The sequence below is a fragment of the Balaenoptera borealis genome, assembly GCF_965194805.1.
Source record: "Balaenoptera borealis genome assembly, chromosome: 20".
NCBI classification, from domain to species: Eukaryota; Metazoa; Chordata; class Mammalia; order Artiodactyla; family Balaenopteridae; genus Balaenoptera; species Balaenoptera borealis.
The window spans coordinates 9332885-9352225 of NC_138879.1; the positions used below are offsets into that span (position 1 = coordinate 9332885).

At 40.9% G+C, this 19341-nt stretch overlaps 1 protein-coding gene across 8 annotated transcripts in view; it reads left to right on the plus strand.

The window, feature by feature from the left end:
- Positions 1-19341, plus strand: part of TNRC6C (trinucleotide repeat containing adaptor 6C) — a 129165-nt gene that overhangs the window by 26113 nt on the left and 83711 nt on the right. For 7 of the 8 annotated variants that reach the window (XM_082371131.1, XM_082371127.1, XM_082371129.1 and 4 more), the window contains exons 2-3: positions 13894-13993; positions 14742-14763. In XM_082371131.1, coding sequence (XP_082227257.1) covers positions 13931-13993; positions 14742-14763 — 85 coding nt within the window. In that variant the 5' untranslated portion in view covers positions 13894-13930. Of the gene's footprint in view, positions 1-13874; positions 13994-14741; positions 14764-19341 lie in introns of those variants that run through there. The other variant, XM_082371126.1, reaches the window with a different exon arrangement.

The following is a 19341-nucleotide window of genomic DNA, read 5'->3' on the forward strand; positions in this document are numbered from 1 at the left end:
AAAAAACAAAACAGAAAATTTAATTCTTTTAATAACTGATATTTTTCAGGTAGGTTTTCTTCCTAATCATTTCTGAAATGAGTCTTTGTATTTCACATTTTTAATGTGAAATATTAACAATCCCTTTCAGTACCTGTGTTTTTTCTGCACAAATAAAATTGGTCATATAATTTATCTCCTGCCTTAGGTTTCTTTGTAGAAACTGTTTAGACAGGCATCTGACGCCTTTATCACCTCATGACTCCAGCGCAGACCCTTGAAACCTTCTTTCCTACTATCCTTTCATATAAACCCTGGCTTCACAGATGTTTCTGGATCAGGGGACTGGGTGGATGGTGGTGGTATCATCTCTTTTTATATTTGACTTTTCCATTGTGCAGATTGTCATAAAGCTATTTCTGCCCAGGTCTTGTGCACTTGCCTGCTCTCCCAAATTAGAATCCAACTTTGAGCACAGGTTAGTTTAATGGCTCCGGAAATTGAATCCACAGTTAACAGTCCTTTTAGTTCACAGAATTGCAACATTTTTTTTTCTTTTAAAGAGTTTTTTTTTGTTTTTAAATTTTATTTATTTATTTATTTATTTTTGGCTGCACTGGGGTCTTTGTTGCTGTGCGCGGGCTTTCTCTAGTTGCGGCGAGCTGGAGCTACTCTTTGTTGCGGTGCTTCGGCTTCTCATTGCGGTGGCTTCTCGTTGCAGAGCACGGGCTCTAGGCACGCGGGCTTCAGTAGTTGAGGCACGCAGGCTCAGTAGTTGTGGCTCGCAGGCTCTAGAGCGCAGGCTCAGTAGTTGTGGCGCACGGGCTTAGTTGCCCCGCGGCATGTGGGATCTTCCCAGACCAGGGCTCGAACCCGTGTTCCTTGCATTGGCAGGCGGATTCTTAACCATTGCGCCACCAGGGAACTCCCAGAATTGCAGCATTTTTAAACAGAAAGTTACCCTGGAAATGATCTGCAGTCCAGCTCTCTCATTAATAACTGCCCCAGGTATCTGTTTCATCATTTTAGTGAGTGGCCTGCGGTTATATGGTGCCAGGACTTTGTTCTTTCTTCTTCATAATCATGAAGGAGAACCTTCTCTAAATTTGCCCAGATGTATCACAAGTTTTAGAGCATAGAAATATTATTGAGTCAAACAGAAAATACTGGGCAAGTGATATTAGGCAAATCCAGGCAAAGAGAGTCTTTTTCCCCACCTATCAGGTTTCATACTTCAGGTCTATGTGCTATTAATTAAATTTAACTTGTTTTATATTTGATGTCATTTATTTGTTATTTAGGCACATCTGTGAATTTTACTTATTCATTAGTGTGGCAATATTAAAAAGTCTCCGGTTTGTTGACAGGATTGAAATAGGCTCTAATTTAAGGATTCTTCTGTCAGGAGAGAGAAACCAAACGGTAACATGAACAGGGAAAGTTGAATATAAAGAATTGCTAACTCTAACGGGATTGGAGTAATGAGGGATTTGCTAGTCAGTAGAGAAAGCTTTAAATTTTGCAGGCATGGCGGTATAAGGAGTAGTCACTGCCCGCAGGGCTGAGATGGGGTGCCCAGTGAGAGCCCCCCCGGCTGAGATCCAGACCTCTGGAGAGGGCACAAGGGATGGCAGAAAAGTCACTGAGCATAGGGGGGGTGGGGGGAGCACTGGGAAGTTCTCAGGGTGGGGGAGGGAGAGGGCTTTAGGAGTCAGCCAAGAGCAAAACTCTTTTCCTGCTGTGTCTCTCTAGCACCCTCTGTTGAAAAAGCTTAACATCGTGCCAGCTGGCAAAGGAAAATGTTTAAAGGTCCCAGTTCTCACAGAGTGGGCAAAAAGCTGAGCGTGGAGCTGAGCGGCAGTAAATCAATAGCCAGCACAGTTCTCCACCTCCACATTCCTTAGTAGTTGGAAGTAGACACTTTTGGGTAAAGCATGCTTGTCATTGGTTACCCAGTACCTATTTTAAAATTTTCTAGCAAACAATGAAATCCTGATCATTATTAGTAACCACTCTGTGGCTTACATGCCAGGATGTGCCAGCCAGGACTACTGTATCTGAGAGATTGCTTGGAGATTTGCTTCTGTTATTTTAAGCATATTTAAAGTACACATATTCAAGTATCATTATGTAAATTGACGATGAAAATGGAGCAACAATAAAAAGTATAGTGTCATTTTCTGACTTAATTTGAGGCTACTTTAAACTCAGAAATGAAGTAAAAGGTTTTCACAAAATGGTACTTAGGGACTTCCCTGGTGGTCCAGCAGTTAAGACTCCACGCTTCCACTGTGGAAGGCACGGGTTCAATCCCTGGTCGGGGAACTAAGATCCTGTATGCTGTGTGGCTCGGCCAAAAAAAAAAGAAAAGAAGTACTTATAACTTCTGTACTTGTAACTGACATGTGATATAGTAATTCTAAAGCAGTTTTTATAGTGGTTAAAAATGTTTACTGAACATGATTAGTTTTGAGACATCATAATTAAATAGTGCTAGATCCAGTCAGCACTTACTTTTACTGAGTAAGTCTAAATTAAATAAATAGATTGTTGAGAAACTGTATTTATCAGGATTCTTTGGTTACAAGCAACAGAAAGTGACTCTGTACAAATTAAGGGGGGAGGGGAAGAGGGACTTTGGAATGATATGAGGTGGCTGACATCATTGAAGGAAAAACTGAGAAGCCGGGCTCCTCAGCCTGCAAAATCTAGGTAGCAAGTGCTAATGGACAGATCTGGAGGCTGCAGTCGCTGAGATGGATCTGTCCCAGCTGTTTGCCACTCAGTTCAGGATTCACATTCCAAGGAGTGTCTTGACTGGCCTAGTAGGACCAGGCAAGGGCAAGGCACTGAGGTACCAGGCCACAGGAACAACTTGTTCCTGGGCTCAAAGGACATACGTTACCAAGACTTAATTCTCACGCCATTTCTTTGCTTCTCTTCCTTGGCGTCAGCTTCATTTCCAGGCCCTCTGTGGTTAAGGCCTTGAGTTTCCGTTCAAAGTCCTTCCTGTGAGGTTCACATGCAGAGTCATCCTGAATCTAATCACCGTGGCCCAGGAAATGCAGTGCTTTTTGATTGGCCAGACACATCTCTGGAGCCACTGTCCTAAACATTAGCATGAGAGAAGGACTGGTACTCTGGGGGAAATTGGGGTACAATTTCCAAAGGGAGGAGTAAAGGAAGCTGAGCGGCAAAAATAACAGACGGAGGTAATCAACTTTATTGTTCAGAGAAAAGCCTACCAAATGAGGGACATCATTTGCTCTGTGACAAAAAGCCAATGGAAGAAGATAATAAGATGTAGAGAAGCATTAGTGGGACAGGGAAGTGGATATATCTGTCAGTGGTTAGACAGCAAGCACCATAATGTGTGTTTATCCGATGAGAGGGACTGCTAAGAAGTCTGGTCAGTCAGACTGCTTCCTACTAAGGGTGCTGCTGACTTTTGTTCTGGTTTGGTGTTTTAGCCACAGTAGTAAGTCTGTATTAGGCACTAAAATGAAAATAATGTCAGAGTTCTTTTGGAATACCTTGAGGCCAGCTGATTTTGCCACGCCTCTCTTCAGATCTCTGTGATGCTTCTCCATCCTTCTAAAATAAAGGTTCCTGCAGTCAGCATTCCCAATCAGTGTCTCGTCCTTTTCTCCACATCTTCCCTCTGTGTCTTATGGTACACTGGTTCTGTGGTAAATGAAGATCTTTATCTTTAACTCTGTACCCTCGCAACTCACTCCATGTCTCCCCCTCCATTTAATTGAAACCCCATCTCTCATTAGGCCAGGAATGGAGGGGGAAGAAGATGCATGAGGGAGGGATTCAACATTCTCCAGAACCACCACCTCCCCCGCCCCGCCCAGTGACCATTTACAAATCATTATTTTTTGCTTTTGTTTTTTATTTTTGTTGTTTTTATTCACTTTTTAAAAAAGTTTACGTACAGTACAATTCACTCTCTAGTGTACAGTTATCTAAGTTTCAACAAATGCATACATTATATATATGTAATGTTTATAGGTGTATATAACCACCATCATAATCAAGATTCAGGATAGTTCTGTCATCCTCCAAAGTTCCCTTGCTCTCTGCCCCTTTGTAGTAATATCTTCCTCCCTCCCCAGCCCCAGGCAGTCACAGGTCTGTTTTATGGTCCTATAATTTTTCTCTTTTTCCAGATTGTCATATAAATGGAACTATACAGCACATATCCTTTTGAATCTGGCTGCTTGTACTTAATATATGATATGTCTGAGTGTGGTTTTCTCCGAGTTTATCCTATTAGGAGTTCACAGAGCTTTTTGAATCTGTAAATTTATTTATATCACCAAATTTGGGGAGTTTTCCACCATTATTTTTTCAGATTTATTTTTCTTCACCAATCTCTTTCTCCTCTACTCCTGGAACCCTAATGACATGAATGTTGGACCTTTTGGTATTGTCCCATGGTCCCTGAGACTCTTCATGTTTCTCAATCTTTTTTCTGTCTGTTCTTCAGATCATTTCTTTTGCTTGAATTAAGTTCACAAACTTTTCTCTCATTCATTCTTTCATTGCACTCATCTAGTGAAGTTTTTAATTCAGATATTTTATTTTTCAGTTCTAAAATTTCCACTTGAGGGAAGTCCCTGGCGGGCTAGTGGTTAGGACTCTGCACTTTCACTGCCAAGGATGGGGGTTTGATCCGTGGTCAAGGAACTAGGATCCTGCAAGCTGTGTAGCACAGACAAAAAGTAAAAAATAAGTGAATGAATGAATGAATGAATAAAATTTCCACTTCTGTTTTTACAGTTTCTATTTATCTGCTGTGAACACCTATATTCCCATTTGTTTCAAGGGCATTTACCTTTATTTGCCTCCTGGAGCATAGTTACAATAACTGCTTTAAAGTCTTTGTCTGATAATTCCAACACCTGGGTCATCTGGGAGTTGGCATCCCTTGTATTTTGTCCTGACAGTTTGCCCACATTTTCCTGGTTCTTTGTATGAAGAGTAGTTTTGGATTTTATCCTGGACATTCTGAATATGTTGTATAGACTTTGAGTCCTATTAAACTTCTCTAGAGCATGTTGATTCTGCTGTTGTTATTTTGTTTTGTTTTTGTTTTAGCAGGCAGTCAACCCAGTTAGGTTCAGACCACAAAGTCTGTCTCGCCTTCTGTGGGCAGTGGTTCAAATGTCGTTCAGTTTCCGTAGCTTTCACTATGCTATGCTGCTTTGGGCCTTGCCCACCCATGTGCCACTCAGGGGTTAGTCCAAGACTTGGGGGAGAAGAGGGGAGGGTAGTTGAAGTTGTAGTTCAGTTTTCAAAGCAGTTGCTTCGCTGTTTTGGGTCTGTCCCACACATGCACGACTCGAAGGTGAACCCAGAACTGTGAAAGTCTATGCACAGACTTTCGGGGTCTCCTCCAGCCGATTGCTCTCTGGGTCCCCCACACTGTCTAGCTCACAAGAGCTCAGTTTCCTAATTCTCTGTTCAGAAAGATGGGCTTCTCTCAGTTTCAGCTGCCTGGGCCACCACAGCACAGCACAGCTCTGTGACTGGGGCCAACCTTCGGTCAAAATTACAACAAACCAGCTTCAAGAGGAGGGGAGGTGAGAAACTCGCCCCCATACAGTCACCTCCCCAAGTTTTGACTCCTCTGCCTAGTCCACCTGCTTTTGTTTACTTTTCATAGTTTGTATTTTTGAATTTATATTGTACCTCATCCAGTCTTTTGTGGTAATCAGTGGCAGAGAGGCTGTGGTGGGCTTACTCCATCTTGGCTGGCCCCGGAAGTCTTAAGTCACGACCTGTGTTAGTTTTCTATGCTGCATGACAAATTACCACAAACTTAAAGCAATACATATTCATTATTTCACGGTTTCTGTGGGTCAGGAGGCTAGGCATGGGTTAGTTAGCTGGACCCACTGCAGGCTGCAGTCAAGGCCAGGTCTGGGTTTTCATGGGCGGGGTGTGTGTTGGGGGGGAGTTGACTGGGGAAAGGTGGGCTTCCAAGCTCACTCAGGCTGTTGGGAGAGTTCATTTCCTTGCAGCAGTAGGACTCATGGCAGCTGTTTCTTCAAAGCTAACACCTGAAAGGGAGACTAAAGCAAGTCTGCTAAACAGATGGAGTCTTATAAATGTAGTTAAGGCAGCAGCATTCCATCACCTTTGCCATATTCTAGCGGTGAGAAGCAAGTCACGGGTCCCTCCCACACTCACGGGGAGGGCATTATACAAAGGTGTGAACATCAGGAGACCTTAGATTCTCTCTAACTATGTTTTCCTTTAATCCTCAAAAACTCTTCCTTCCACCCTCTGCTCCTATTTGTCAGAGCTGTGGTGCCCTTTTCCACCCCACGTCCTGGTGTCACGCTGAATGACTGCATGACAGTCCAGTTCTTTTACCCAGTCCAGCCCATACTTGAGCCTACAGGTTCTTGACCTCCTATGCTAGTGACCTTCACTTTCGAACCCAGTTCTGTGACTCTGAATCTCAAGCATAAGCTGTCTACTACATTATTCTGTTTATTTCCATAGTCTATCAAGTATTAAGGATAATTCAAGCTTTACTGTCACTTTCCTATTAGATTCTGTGCCCCTCAAGGTCTAAGACTATTTTATGTCTTATCCTTTCCGTACTGCCCACAAGGGTGTATCACGTATTCAAACACATGTTGAAAAATTAAGAATCTTAAATATTTATTTGACAACTGGACAGGATACCTCTTCCTTCCCCTTCCCTTTTAATTTTGTCTGATAACACTTAACCAGCTCTTCCTAACGTAAACCCTGCCAGGAAATTCTAATTGAATTAGCCAAACTGTATATAACGGCATATAACACACACACACACACACACACACACACACACTGAATTAGTGAATATTTTAATGACATGACATTGGAGTCTAACTTCAGAGCATAAGCTGTGATGTGTCCTGTAGGTGAAACTAGGTTACAGTTTCTGGTGACTAAACCTCACAGGCAAGACCAAGCCCACCCTCTTTTTTGAATCCCGTTCACTTGCAAAAAGGGAGTAATCAACTAATAAAAGACTGGAAATTTGGAAGACTTTCCACCTAGAATACTTTGGCATAGGGTGGCTACAGCTGTCAAATCATGTTTCCCTGGGAAAAGGTGTGGTTAGCTAGGAATACTGAGATGATTGATACCCACAGAGTCTCCACTTATGGGCAGTCTCCTACCTCCCAACGCTTCCTTCTTCTAGCTGCCTCCAAAATATGAGTGTGGCTTCTTTCTCCACCCAAAGCCTCCTAATCCAGTGATTGCTAAACTATTTGAGAATAAAAGAAATATGCATCTTGAAAATCCAGATTATTAAAAATATTTTCTTTCCAATAAAATTCAGTATACTAGGGACCCATGACAGTATGCCTTGCCACACAAAGTATTGGTAATTTATGTCCATTTTGCCCCTTCAGACTTGCTCTGGGTCCTGAAGTTGAGCCCCGTATGAGATTTCTCCTTACCTAGTTTTCACTATTACTGAAGCATTAGCTATATCACTAATTAAAGCAATGCTGTTTTCTTTAGCAGAAGCTAGATAGACTAAAGCTGGAGTTACTTGTAATGGTGATAAACTGGAAATGAAGTGAATGTGTATGAATAGAGGAATAACTGAATAGAATATGGTAACATTCACACCATGGTATATTATGTAGCCATTAGAAATAATGGATATGGATTAGATCTATCAGTTGGGAGAGGGGATGAGGAGAGAGAGACACATATTGAATGAGAAAAGCAAGATGCAAAAAAGTTTACATAACATGATCCCTGCGTTACAAAACAATGATCAAATAAAATCCTTTGTAAAAGTATATAGGTATGTATGTTTCCATATAATTACATGAGCATGGAGAGAGGCACCAGAAGGATATGAGAAGGATATGGAGAAGTGAACCTTTGAGATGGATGTCGAGGGAGAAGAAAGAATGAGTAAGGGATGCCAAGCAAATGAGAAACAAAAGCAAAGGTTATATTGGGAAAAAATATATAAGTTTATATGTACACATGTATATAAAGTCATATGTATTTAAATTTAATTTTTTAAGTTGAAATTAAAATTTAAAAGTGAAATTCTCCCAACCTGGCTATCCCTCTTCTTTATTTCCCTTACAGCTTGACTTGTAAATCTCACAACTTCTCCACATAGAAAAAAAATACAGTTTATAATCTTCTTACCAGCCTCAAAAGGTAGATAGAAATTTATTAAATATTACTTGGTCATTTCAGAAAATAAAGTTTCCCTTGAAAAGAAAATACAGAAGATTTTTTTTCCAGTATAAATTTCACCTGAGATTATGGACCAGAAGTTGGTACTAGAAATGTCGTGAATGATGACAGGCTTTTCTTGGTGCCACAGAGACAGAAGACAGTCCTGCCACCAAGGTACTTACAGCCCAGAGTACAGAAGGAAGCACACAATGTTCATTAAAAGCGGGACGTAACACCCCCTTAACTATAGTAGAAAGATAACATAAGCAGGAGGGCATCACCCAGCAGACTTTTATGTTCTCGTTGCATTTTGTACATATCACTGTTGTAATAGTGATCATTTATTTGATGCATTATTTATATGAATATCCTTAAAAGCATATGAACTCTGCCTTGTCACTGCTGTAATCTCTGCTATAATATTTGTTAAATGAATCAATCCCTCTTTTTGTCCCTGGTGCCTACCACAGTAAATAGCATATGCTAGTTGTATAGTTCCTGAGTGACTGAATTAGTGAACATATGAGATGATCTTAAGGTTTAGGCTCTCTGGTAAAGGAACTGATGAAAATAGCTTAGAAGAAAATGGAAGACAAGGAATAGGAGTTTTTGGTAAAGATAATGGGTACAGTGGAAATAGTAAGGAGAGGAGGTTATGGTCAGAATGCAGAATAATGACATCTAAAACTTCAGCAGTTCTAGGTGGTTAAAGTCTACTAGCTAATACTTTGAATAAAGCACCCTGGTAATCAGGGGAAAGGCTGCATGTTTTCGCCTTTGAGGCTACTTTAACGAAATAGCCAGCTCCCCAACCTGTCTCCCTAAAGCAAAGCCAATGAGGAAACAAGTCCAGCCCATGCACACAAAACTAATTGGTTTTTGGGGGTTTTTTTTCAAGCCTGAATGGTCAAACCAAAGATGACCAGACAATTGAGAAAAGTCTCTCACATCAAAGGGAGTCTAAGGGAAGAACTGTTCAGAAAGGAAACAATGCAGAAAATTTAGCAGAACTTCAGAAAAACCCTAATTCATATCCTCTGCTAGCATAAAAATGATTTGCGTCCATAAAACAAGAACCCGGTATTGTGGGAAAAGAGCAACTGGAGAATAAGGAAGTTATATAAAATTTTAATATCATGGAATAAGAAGCTCAGTAGAAGGGCTGGAACACCAAGTTCAGTTAAGCACTCAGAAAATTGAGAATAACAAAAAAGAGTAGAAAACATAAAGATAAATTATGATGATCCCTCCAAGAAACTTAATATGTGTTGTTCAGAAAACAGAAGATGTTTTCAATAAAATAGAGAACTGAAAGAAATGTCTCTATGTGGAAAGCATCAGCCAAATACTAAGCACAAATAATGGGGGAGAAAGATACCAAGGTGCACATCATCATGAAATTTCAGAATCCCAGGGCTGAAAAGAAGCTTTGGAGGGGGGGGAAATCACCTAGAAAGGACTAAAAAAGCAAAATGACATCAGACTTCTCTTGAGTAGGTAGTGGATGCTAGAGTACAGGGGCACTGTGCCTTCAAACTTGATTTTCAGCCTAGAATTTATGCTCAGCCAAACCATCAGTGAAACAAAAAGGTAGCCAATTCCGGCATAACTGAGGGCATCATTCAAGGCGGAAGACAAGGGAAGTCACAAGATGACCGAATTAGTAAGTTTAGGTCAGCATTCATGGATGGGCGATGATGGGGAGTTTGCACACACTGTTCCTTCTGCTTAGCCTGTTAGCTCCTCCTTTCCCACTGTATCAATCTGGATTGATAGAAATGACACAGAGATACAGAGTTAAAAATAAGGAATATGTAAACTACGGTAAAAGAGTAGGCTCCACAAAGATACACAAATGTCCAAGAAACATATGAAAAGATGCTTGATATCACTATCATTAGGGAAATGCAAATCAAACCCACAACGTGGTACTTAGGGTTAGTCAATAGAAGCAGAAAATAGAATGGTGGTTGCCACGGCCTGGGGAGAGGGGGCGTGTAGTGGGGAGTTGTTTCTTGGGCACAGAGTTTCACTTTTGCAAGATGAAAACAGTTCTGGAGCTTGGTAGTACAACCATGGGACTAACATTACTGAACTGTACACGTAAAAATGGTTAAGATGGCAAACTTTATGTATATTTTACCACAATTAAATTTTTTTTTTTTTAATAAAATAACTAGAGGATATTAGAAAACTCTAGCAGAGTGCTCCCGGCCCAGAGTGAGCTGGACTGAGGCTCCGGAGAGGAGTTTGGGGAATGCAGTTGAGCAGAGGGCTCATGTCTTTAAACTGGAGGAGGGCGGATGTGCAAAAAACAGAAACAGTTTTTGTAAGGAGGATATCGCAAGAGGAAAAGAAGAACAGTTAGGAACTCTAGAAAAAAAGCAGCTACACAAGAAGTTAAATGTCCTCACAGTACCCCACCTAGCTCTGCAGCGAACATTAGCATACTGTTTTTAAAGCAAATGCCATTCATCGTTTGAACTCAAAGCCGTGATGGGCTGGAAGATAGGGGTCTGAAGAACCAAATCTGTATCCAACATTATAGAAATTAAATTGTTACTATCTCAAATTGATAAGTCAAGAAATAGGGATCCAAGCATTTTTAAAGATACACAACTGTATATTCACATAGAGAGAGAACGTTCTTAAAAAAAAACTCCTTACCTCCAAGGAGAGAGCCTGCGGACACTGGAGAAGGGAGAATCTGTCTTTTTGTTAACGTATCTTTTGTACCGTTTATGTTTTCTCATGAGCGTGTATTACTTTACAAATAAAAATGAGATTCAGTGTTGATTTTTTAAAAATTATTAATGAAAAATTGCAGGAATTGTATACCAGGAGTTAGAGGTAGAAGAAATTAGTGCTGGTTAGGGGGATATTAGATAAAACTTTATTAAAGTTCATACGTTTGAATCGTGCTTTGTCATAGGAACATGAGCCTCAGGCAGGAAAGTGTAAGATATCTCAGGGCTACGTGAGCTGTTTATTTACAGCATTTTATTTTACCAGTACAGTAAAACCTTAACTGTACTGCTGGGGGAATAGCTGGTTCTAATTAATTTAACTTTCAGAGTAATCCAATCAAGCAAAAATCATTTTTATTCCATCTTCTATAGAATACCTTTTTTTAAATGTAGCTCTACTTGCCTTCTTTATTAAGTTTAATATCTGAAGATGACTTAAGGCTTTCGTTATGCTGTAGATTAACAAAGTATAACAGTAGCGGTGGACAGCCACTACATTCCTAGTTTTTATTTGTTCACTTTTTCCCTAGATGTGTGCCAGTAGCGTGGTGATTACAGCACCAACCCATCACTCACAGGGCTTGCCTGTACCTTGTAAGAATATTTAAACACAGATTTCTTAGTGTCTCTGCATCCTTTAACATGAAAATATTCCTGGAAAGTATCATCTAAGGTAATGAATAATAGCTGGTTCCCAAGCTTGGGAAATGTACTGACTTCCTTTTAAAAGTTGTTTCTCAGCCTTGGTTGGACATTGGAGTCATCTGGAAGCTTTTAAAACTGCTGATGTCTGAGTTCAATTCCCTGATTTCACTGAAAAGGGATACAGCCTTGGCACTGGAAGTTTTTAAAACTTCCCAGGTGATTCTGATGAGCAGCCAAGAACCACTGTTTTAAAGGACGGATAATCTCTAAGTGCCCCATCACCGCCACCTTGTTGATTTAAGTTACTTTTATTACGATGGTATTCAAATATGTACAAACGGACACTAGGTTGAGATTCCCTATGCATGTAGTAGTTGTAAACACATTTACCGGTTAAAAACAAACTCCAAAATTAATAAGTTAAACAACGGTGATGGGTGGACAGTGGTGTTTTGCTGAGGCTTTTGTGCATGTTGTTGCTTCTGCTTCGTCTATTAAATCCTCCTTCCTACTTGTATCAGTCTGGCCCAGTGAGGAGACAGAAACTACATGGTGATATAAACAGGGAACGTTTATTATAAAGAATAATTAAACTGTGATAAGAGAACAGCTGTAGAGCTAGCTAGGGCTGAGGGAGAGAACCTGAGGAAGGGCCGATTGGAGGGGGCCCCTCCCCAAGGCTGGAGCTCACACTCACTGAAGAAGCTGTAGGTGCAGCCCCCTGGATGGCAGAGTGGCTCCCAGCTTCTCCCAGGTCAGCCAGTGGGCAGTTGCTGGCAGCAGGAAGCACTCCTCCAGCCCGGGAAAGCCGGTATGCCGCCACACGGGCACACAGGAGGTGGGAGCCCTGGTGGCAGCCCTCCTGGTGGCGAGCTGCAGTTGATAGCCAGGCGTGCAGGTGTGCAGACAACGTGGCAGTGTCAGTGCCACGGGCACGGAGCACGTGGCATCCCCGTCAGGAGGGCCGCGGCCACATCATTAGGAGAAGGTCACAGAGACTGGTGTGGGAGTGGGGCGAGTAGCAGGAGGCCTGCAGTGCACAGTGTCTGTGTTGACAGGGTCACTGGAAAGTGACACTAGATCACGCCAGAGCTGCAAGTTTGCTTAGAGACTGCCCTTCCTTGGTCCGTGGCTGGGGTCCTCACCAGGTGTCCTCATAGCCACATGCTGACCCCACCCTGCAGCTTCCAGAGACAGTGGGACGGCCCCTTGCTGCTGCAAGCCCCTCTAGCGCCCTTCACTGGGAAGCCTCTGCATTGCACTCACAGGGAAGGAGAAGTGCTTGAGGGGACGGGTCCATTATTGGCAAAGCGCGTGCTGGAGGGTGAATCTGGAGCTGACAGGCAGTGAATTGATAACTGACACAGCACCCCATGCCAGCCAAACACTTTTGCCGCATTTAAGCCGTAGCTCATAGGCTACCTGACTCTTCCAAGTGTTGCTCTGTGCCATGTTCCAGTGTACCCTTATAGTAGCTCACCATGCTGTGTAGGGATCTTTGTTTAAAAAACAATTGTTTTGTCCAGCCAACATAAAAGGTGTGCATAAGAATCACCTCCAAAGGCTCTGATTTGGTTGGGCTAGTGTGGGACCCAGGAATCTACACTTTTAATAGGTAGATTCTGATGATGGTGGTCCCTGAGACAGCACTTGTAGAAATACTGGTCTGGGGCTGGACTCTGGGGACTATGTCTTTCTCCATCTTGTACCCTTAATTCCTGGTACACTGCCTGATAAAAGGTTGGTGTTCAACAGATGTGGGCCAGTGAATGACCGCCGCCAAAGAAGTCAGGGCCACGTGCTCTAGTACTTAACAGAGAAGTGGAGCTGGTGGGGGGAGGGCTGAAGGTCCATTTCTAACACCGCTTCTCAAAAATGTCCTTCTTTATGCTACGCGTGAAACTCTGACTTAAAACTTTCTGCAGCTAATGTTTTTTCATTTTTTTTTAAAATAAATTTATTTATTTATATTTATTTTTTGGCTGTGTTGGGTCTTCGTTTCTGTGCAAGGGCTTTCTCTAGTTGCGGCAAGCAGGGGCCACTCTTCATCGCGGTGCGCGGGCCTCTCACTGTCGCGGCCTCTCTTGTTGCGGAGCACAGGCTCCAGACGCGCAGGCTCAGTGGTTGTGGCTCACGGGCTTAGTCGCTCCGCAGCATGTGGAATCCTCCCAGACCAGGGCTCGAACCCGTGTCCCCTGCATTGGCAGGCAGATTCTCAACCACTGCGCCACCAGGGAAGCCCGTTTTTTCATTTTTTAATTTTAAAATGGACATTATACTAATACCACTTTATTTTTAATAGGGAGAAAGAACAAGAAACACAAAAAGAGGAACGTTTGATGGAAGAAAAGAAAAAGAAAAAGCAGGAAGAAAAGAAAAAGAAGGAAGGTGCTCAGAAAAAGGTTTGGCTAGAGTTCCTAGTTCATTGTTTCTGTCATCACTCGTGTCTCACCGCGTTATCATAGCCGCTGCAGTACAGAGGTTCGGTTATTACTTTTAAAATTCAGTGTGCTCAATCTAGAGTGCTAGTGACATAGATAAAGGGTGACAGCCACAGAATGTCTTTTTTAAGGAATGAGAAATACTAGAGCTGTGTTTTGAAGGACTTTGATTTTAGTCATTGGTGGTAAAGAATGTCTATGCTATTTTACTTAAACTGAACTGTCCAGAGCAACCATGTCTAAGGGCCATTTAACTGATTTTGTTTGAAAAGCTAGAAATAATTTTTGCAGCTTTGGCAAGTGTCCTTTTACAACTTGTTCTAGTAAATATTAAAATTTAAAGTCCTACTGTAAATCTTATGGTCATGCTTGAATTTTAGGGCATTTAATGTACCAAGTTATGCCATTTGTATTGTTCTTGCCTGGTTTAATGCATCTTATAGTTAAAACTGTATACGTTTTAGTTTGTATTAAAATACAGAGCTTAAATGAGCTTCCAGATAGATTTTTTTGCCTTTAGATCAATATTGGCACATAATTAATAGAATGTAGACAATTATACATTTTTCCCAGTAGTAAATTTTAATAAGGTAACTGGGCAAAAACTTGTTTTTAAAGTTTCCAATATTAAAGTCTGCTTATAAACTTTCATATGGATGTGTACATTCTACACATTATTCCTAAAGAGTTTCTAATTTTTTTTTTTCAGGCTGCTGATCAAAAAACCAAAGGTAAGTTTACTTTGTTTTTGGCGGATACATTTTATGACAGTACCAAAGTTTATGATGATGACTTTTTTTTTAAATTGGTGGTTAAAAACAAAAAATCTCAGCCTGCCTTTGAATCTGCTTCTTACTATTCCCTGTGAAATTCCTCATTTATCACTGGTTTTACACCTGCATTTAATTGGCATATGCTTAATCTAAAATGCCTAAAGAATGTTATATTACCTTTCTAAACAATGCTTTATAATTTTCCTTTGGTTTGATTTCCACCAATCAAGGATTAAGCTGATAAAGTTGGTCCAATTTGAGTAAGAACAACCAAAGGATATTGAATTTTTTTAAAGCTTCCAATTTCTCTTTGCCAACTATTTATAATAAAAAGAGGTATATTCTTTCTATATTCTTCCCTTTTTGCTTAATAATGTGTGAAAGGTTTCTTTTTTATTTTCCAAGTCCAGAATTGGCGTATGGTTGTCTTAGTGGGTGTGGGTGGGAACGTACGTGGTTCCCACAGGAACCTGGGCATCTCTGTGTGACGTGCTGGGGGACAAGCAGAGGGAAGCCGCGCTCGGAGCCTCCTCACTTCGTACTTGATGTGTTCAGGGACTGTCCGGTGCTGGGAAGCACACGCTCAGGACTCGCACAGACCGGCTCTGTTTAATTTGGGGCAAGGCACTTCACATCTTTAAGCCTTGGGTATCTCATATTTACAGTGAGAAGGGTAAGGGGTGAATGGTTCCCACCTCATAGAGCTATCTTATGACTCTGTGAGATCCACACGGACAAGGCTTCGTGCCTGGCACAGAGCTGGTGCTCACTAGAGGTTGCCTGTGATTAATTGTAAGTTTTATTTCTGTTGGACTGTCACATATCATTGTAGACACAGAGACATGCTCTGCAGAGGCTTGTGTCTCAGGCAGCGCCACAGCAAAGGCTCCACTTTTGTTTGACATTTATAGTTTTCAAAGTAGAGTTTATGTTATCTCATTTGAACTTCATAATTGAGCAGGGCAGGTGTTAATTGACAATGAAGAAACTGAGGCCGATAGCGTGACTTACGTGGCTTGCTCTTGGCCTCGAGTTAGTGTAAGGACAGGCCTCGAGGGAGCCCGGGCGTCTGGCCCCAGCGCAGGCGGCCGCAGAGCTTCCACAGCAGAGCCACGGTAAGAGATGGATTTCATGTAAAAGAATATTTAAAGACAGCATAGTTTTCAAAAAGGATGTTTTTCTCTCTTACACTCTCAGTGGTAGTGTGAATTTACAAAACACTTGTCAGAAGGGCCCAAAGGGCTGTGGTACGTGGTTGTTTTGAAATTATGATCTTGAATGAGAAATAATGGATTCTTAAAATTGTCATTTAAAAGTACAGAATTATTGCTCTGAATCATCCATTTCCTTTTTTTTTTTTTTTAACATTTTGAGAAGTTTTTACAACCTGATTCAGTACCAGCAGTGTTCTGTCGTCACTGTCATAATAATTATTTTCTCTTGAAATAGTAACAAATTGCTTATGATTGTATAGCGATCATGAATTACATTGTCCTGCCACCTTACACAGAGTTATTATTTTCTATTACTGTTCTGATGAGTATTTTCATTGCTGACTCCAAACCCTCCTGGGTTTTTATCTTTTCCTTTTATCTTCTCTAAAATACCGCTCCCTTGGATACAATTTGTCAGTAACTGTACTAACTATAACTAGCCTCGGAACATAATGATGATTATTAACGTCCTTCTAAACAATGAAAAAATGCTTTTTGAATTATAAATAATCTAACAGCGCTGCTAGGTAATTCATTAATAAATATTAGCAGCACCAAGGTCTAACTTTTTCTCAGACTCTCCAATATTACTGGTTCCAGTCAAAATTAACTGCCTGCAAGATGGTGGTTCTGAATTTCCAACTGGACATGTGTGTTAAATAACACAAGCTGGGCCTGACCGAACGTTGAGATATATTGTAGGAATAGTATGAGTGCTCACACAGAGCAGTAGGTCCGCTTTTCTAACCTTCTGGCATTTGCGAGTCTTTCCCCTACTCTATTCTGTGCAGCCAGAAGGGCAGGGCCAGGTTTGCCCTGCGCTCTCTCACACGCCCCGCTCCTTGCTCTGTGTGCGCAGTCAGGAGGCCTGAGACCAGCACCCTCATCAGCAGCTGCTTTCAGACAGACCCTGTACATGTATTAGTTCCAGTTGTTGTTGGCACTGTCTGCAGTGTCCACACGAGTAAACTGAAGCTCTGAGAGTTTGCCCAATGCCCCCAAGACTGTATAGCTAGTGAACAGCAGGGCTGATGTGCCCAGAAGCTTCCTGAACTTACGGCATCCAGGAAGGGCACACGACAGACATTCATTAAGCATTTACTGTATCTCAGTACCTACCATGCTTCAAAACAATCCTGTATCGGGAAAGGGATGCTCAGAGAGGTATGGTAACTTAGATAAGGTCACAGAGCTAGTGAGTAGCAGAGCTGGGTCAGTCCTGCCTCTGATTCCCGAGCCAGGTCTCTGACTTCCTGGACAGATGTGATGACCCACTTCAGAACCACAAGAAGCCGGAGAACCCTGCTGTCACCACAGGGCAGCACCCAGAAGTCTCAGGGCCCTGAGTTGTTAGAATGTAGGAAAGAGTTTAGCAATTTGAGTGAGTCCAGGAGTTGAATACTCTTAAGAGAGAGGCTACAGTTATAAATAAGGTTATATAATACACTGAATCAATTAACATAGTAGAAGTTTGAATTGATTTTATTTTGATAATTAGATAACTAGACCATATCAATTAGTAACTTCCTTGCTCTGCAGTATTACACATGGCATAAATAGTAGTATTAGTAAAGCAGTGCCTCCACTATTTAGCATTATATTTGACTTAATTTTCTCAATAACTGAAACTTAACTTCTTTAATTTTTGATTTATTTTAAACATTTTCAGGGAACTCTTTATGTTATACACATACATATATTATACCTTTCTGCTTTCTCCTAGAGAATAACTAGCCTAATCCATTCTTGATAGATGAGTCTTCATTATAGCATTAATTATGCTTAAAAAGTTTTTTATATCTCGCTATAACCATTGAACTTGAACTATGAATCTTCATTTAAGAGACATATGGAGCACTGAATCTCACTGGAAATTTTTTCATTAGCTTAATCTAATATATAGAATGCTTCTCCTCCCCTACTCCAATCTGAAAACCAGGTGCTAGAAATTCTGCTTTACAAAATTACAAGTAAAATTAAATTTAGTACCTGTTTTTTCAAATCCTGACTTGCGATTTCTTTGTTAAGGTCATTTTCTTTTTGTTTTAAGATTCAGGCAAGCGAGTCGGTTTGTTTGAAACACTGTGCTGCCAGCATTTGTGCCCAGCATCCACCCTGATGTCAGGAGGGGAGCTGCATTTTCTCTGCTTAGTTAAGCCCTGGAGATTTTTATGCAAATAGTGGATTCACCCTCACCTTTCACCAGTTTCCTCCTCCTTCTGTACCCCTGAGTATCCTGCACTCGTAGGAATCTGAGTATGTTTCTGTGGCTGGAACTCTTTTCCTTCAGTGCTTTCTAGTCTTGGGTGGGGTTGTTTCAATCATCCTTTCCGTATTTTTCCTCCTGTGATGAAAAATGTAAGTAACAATATTCTCATTGTCTAAAAAGAAGTTAAAGTTCACGAGAAATCCCTCCATCTTGAGATATTTAGCAGTTAACATTTTGTTGACCATCCTTGAAAGCATCTCTTTATGAATACATAAATATGCATTTTATGTGGACTCTCTGCTGCTTCCCCTAATTAAACACTTCCCCATCCCTTGCCCCTCAAGGAGCTGCACTAAGCAACTTGAAAACCTCTGTATAAGCCTATTCAGAAACAAAACAGTCCTTAGTAAATTCTTCTAAACATTGTCTTTGCATTGGTGACCAATGAAAGAGCCAGCTGAACACAATGCCTTAGTGAGACCCTAGATGTTCTCATAGTTAGGGGGAAGAGGAATCAGATATAATCCTGTTTCGAAACACCATTGACTTGTGTATTGTATCCCTGCTGTGGAGTAGCTAGTGTCTAAGTGTTGGACACTTTATAATGGGTTTTGCTTTGGTAATCAGTAATCTCTGTTCTTTATTTGAGGCATTGCCCTTAATTTGGGCAGAGAAAATAATAGCTTTACATGTGATGTGATGACCTTATGAGCATAAATTTTCCGTATTGTCTTCTGGGTTTTTTCATGGATTTACAGGGGTTTTTTAGGATTAACTATAATATTTATAAATGTGAAGAGAATTTAATTTAGTGGTTTTAGCCAGATTTTCTCAAGTTCATAAAATAGAAAGATAAGTTTTCATACAAAAAGCTCAAAGTTAATTATATCATGTATAAAAGTGAATATTTTGATGACCCAACATGGCTCAAACTTCATATGATTAATGATTCATGGTTTTGAGTAATATACTTTTAAAAATTCATACATTTTAATTAGTTTCCTAATCTTGCTTGAAAGGACTATAATTTAAGTTTTGCAATCAGGTATTCAGCTTCTCCATGCATTCAGTTTCTAATTGTTAATTTTAAGCAAACTTTTGTATGCTTTTGTT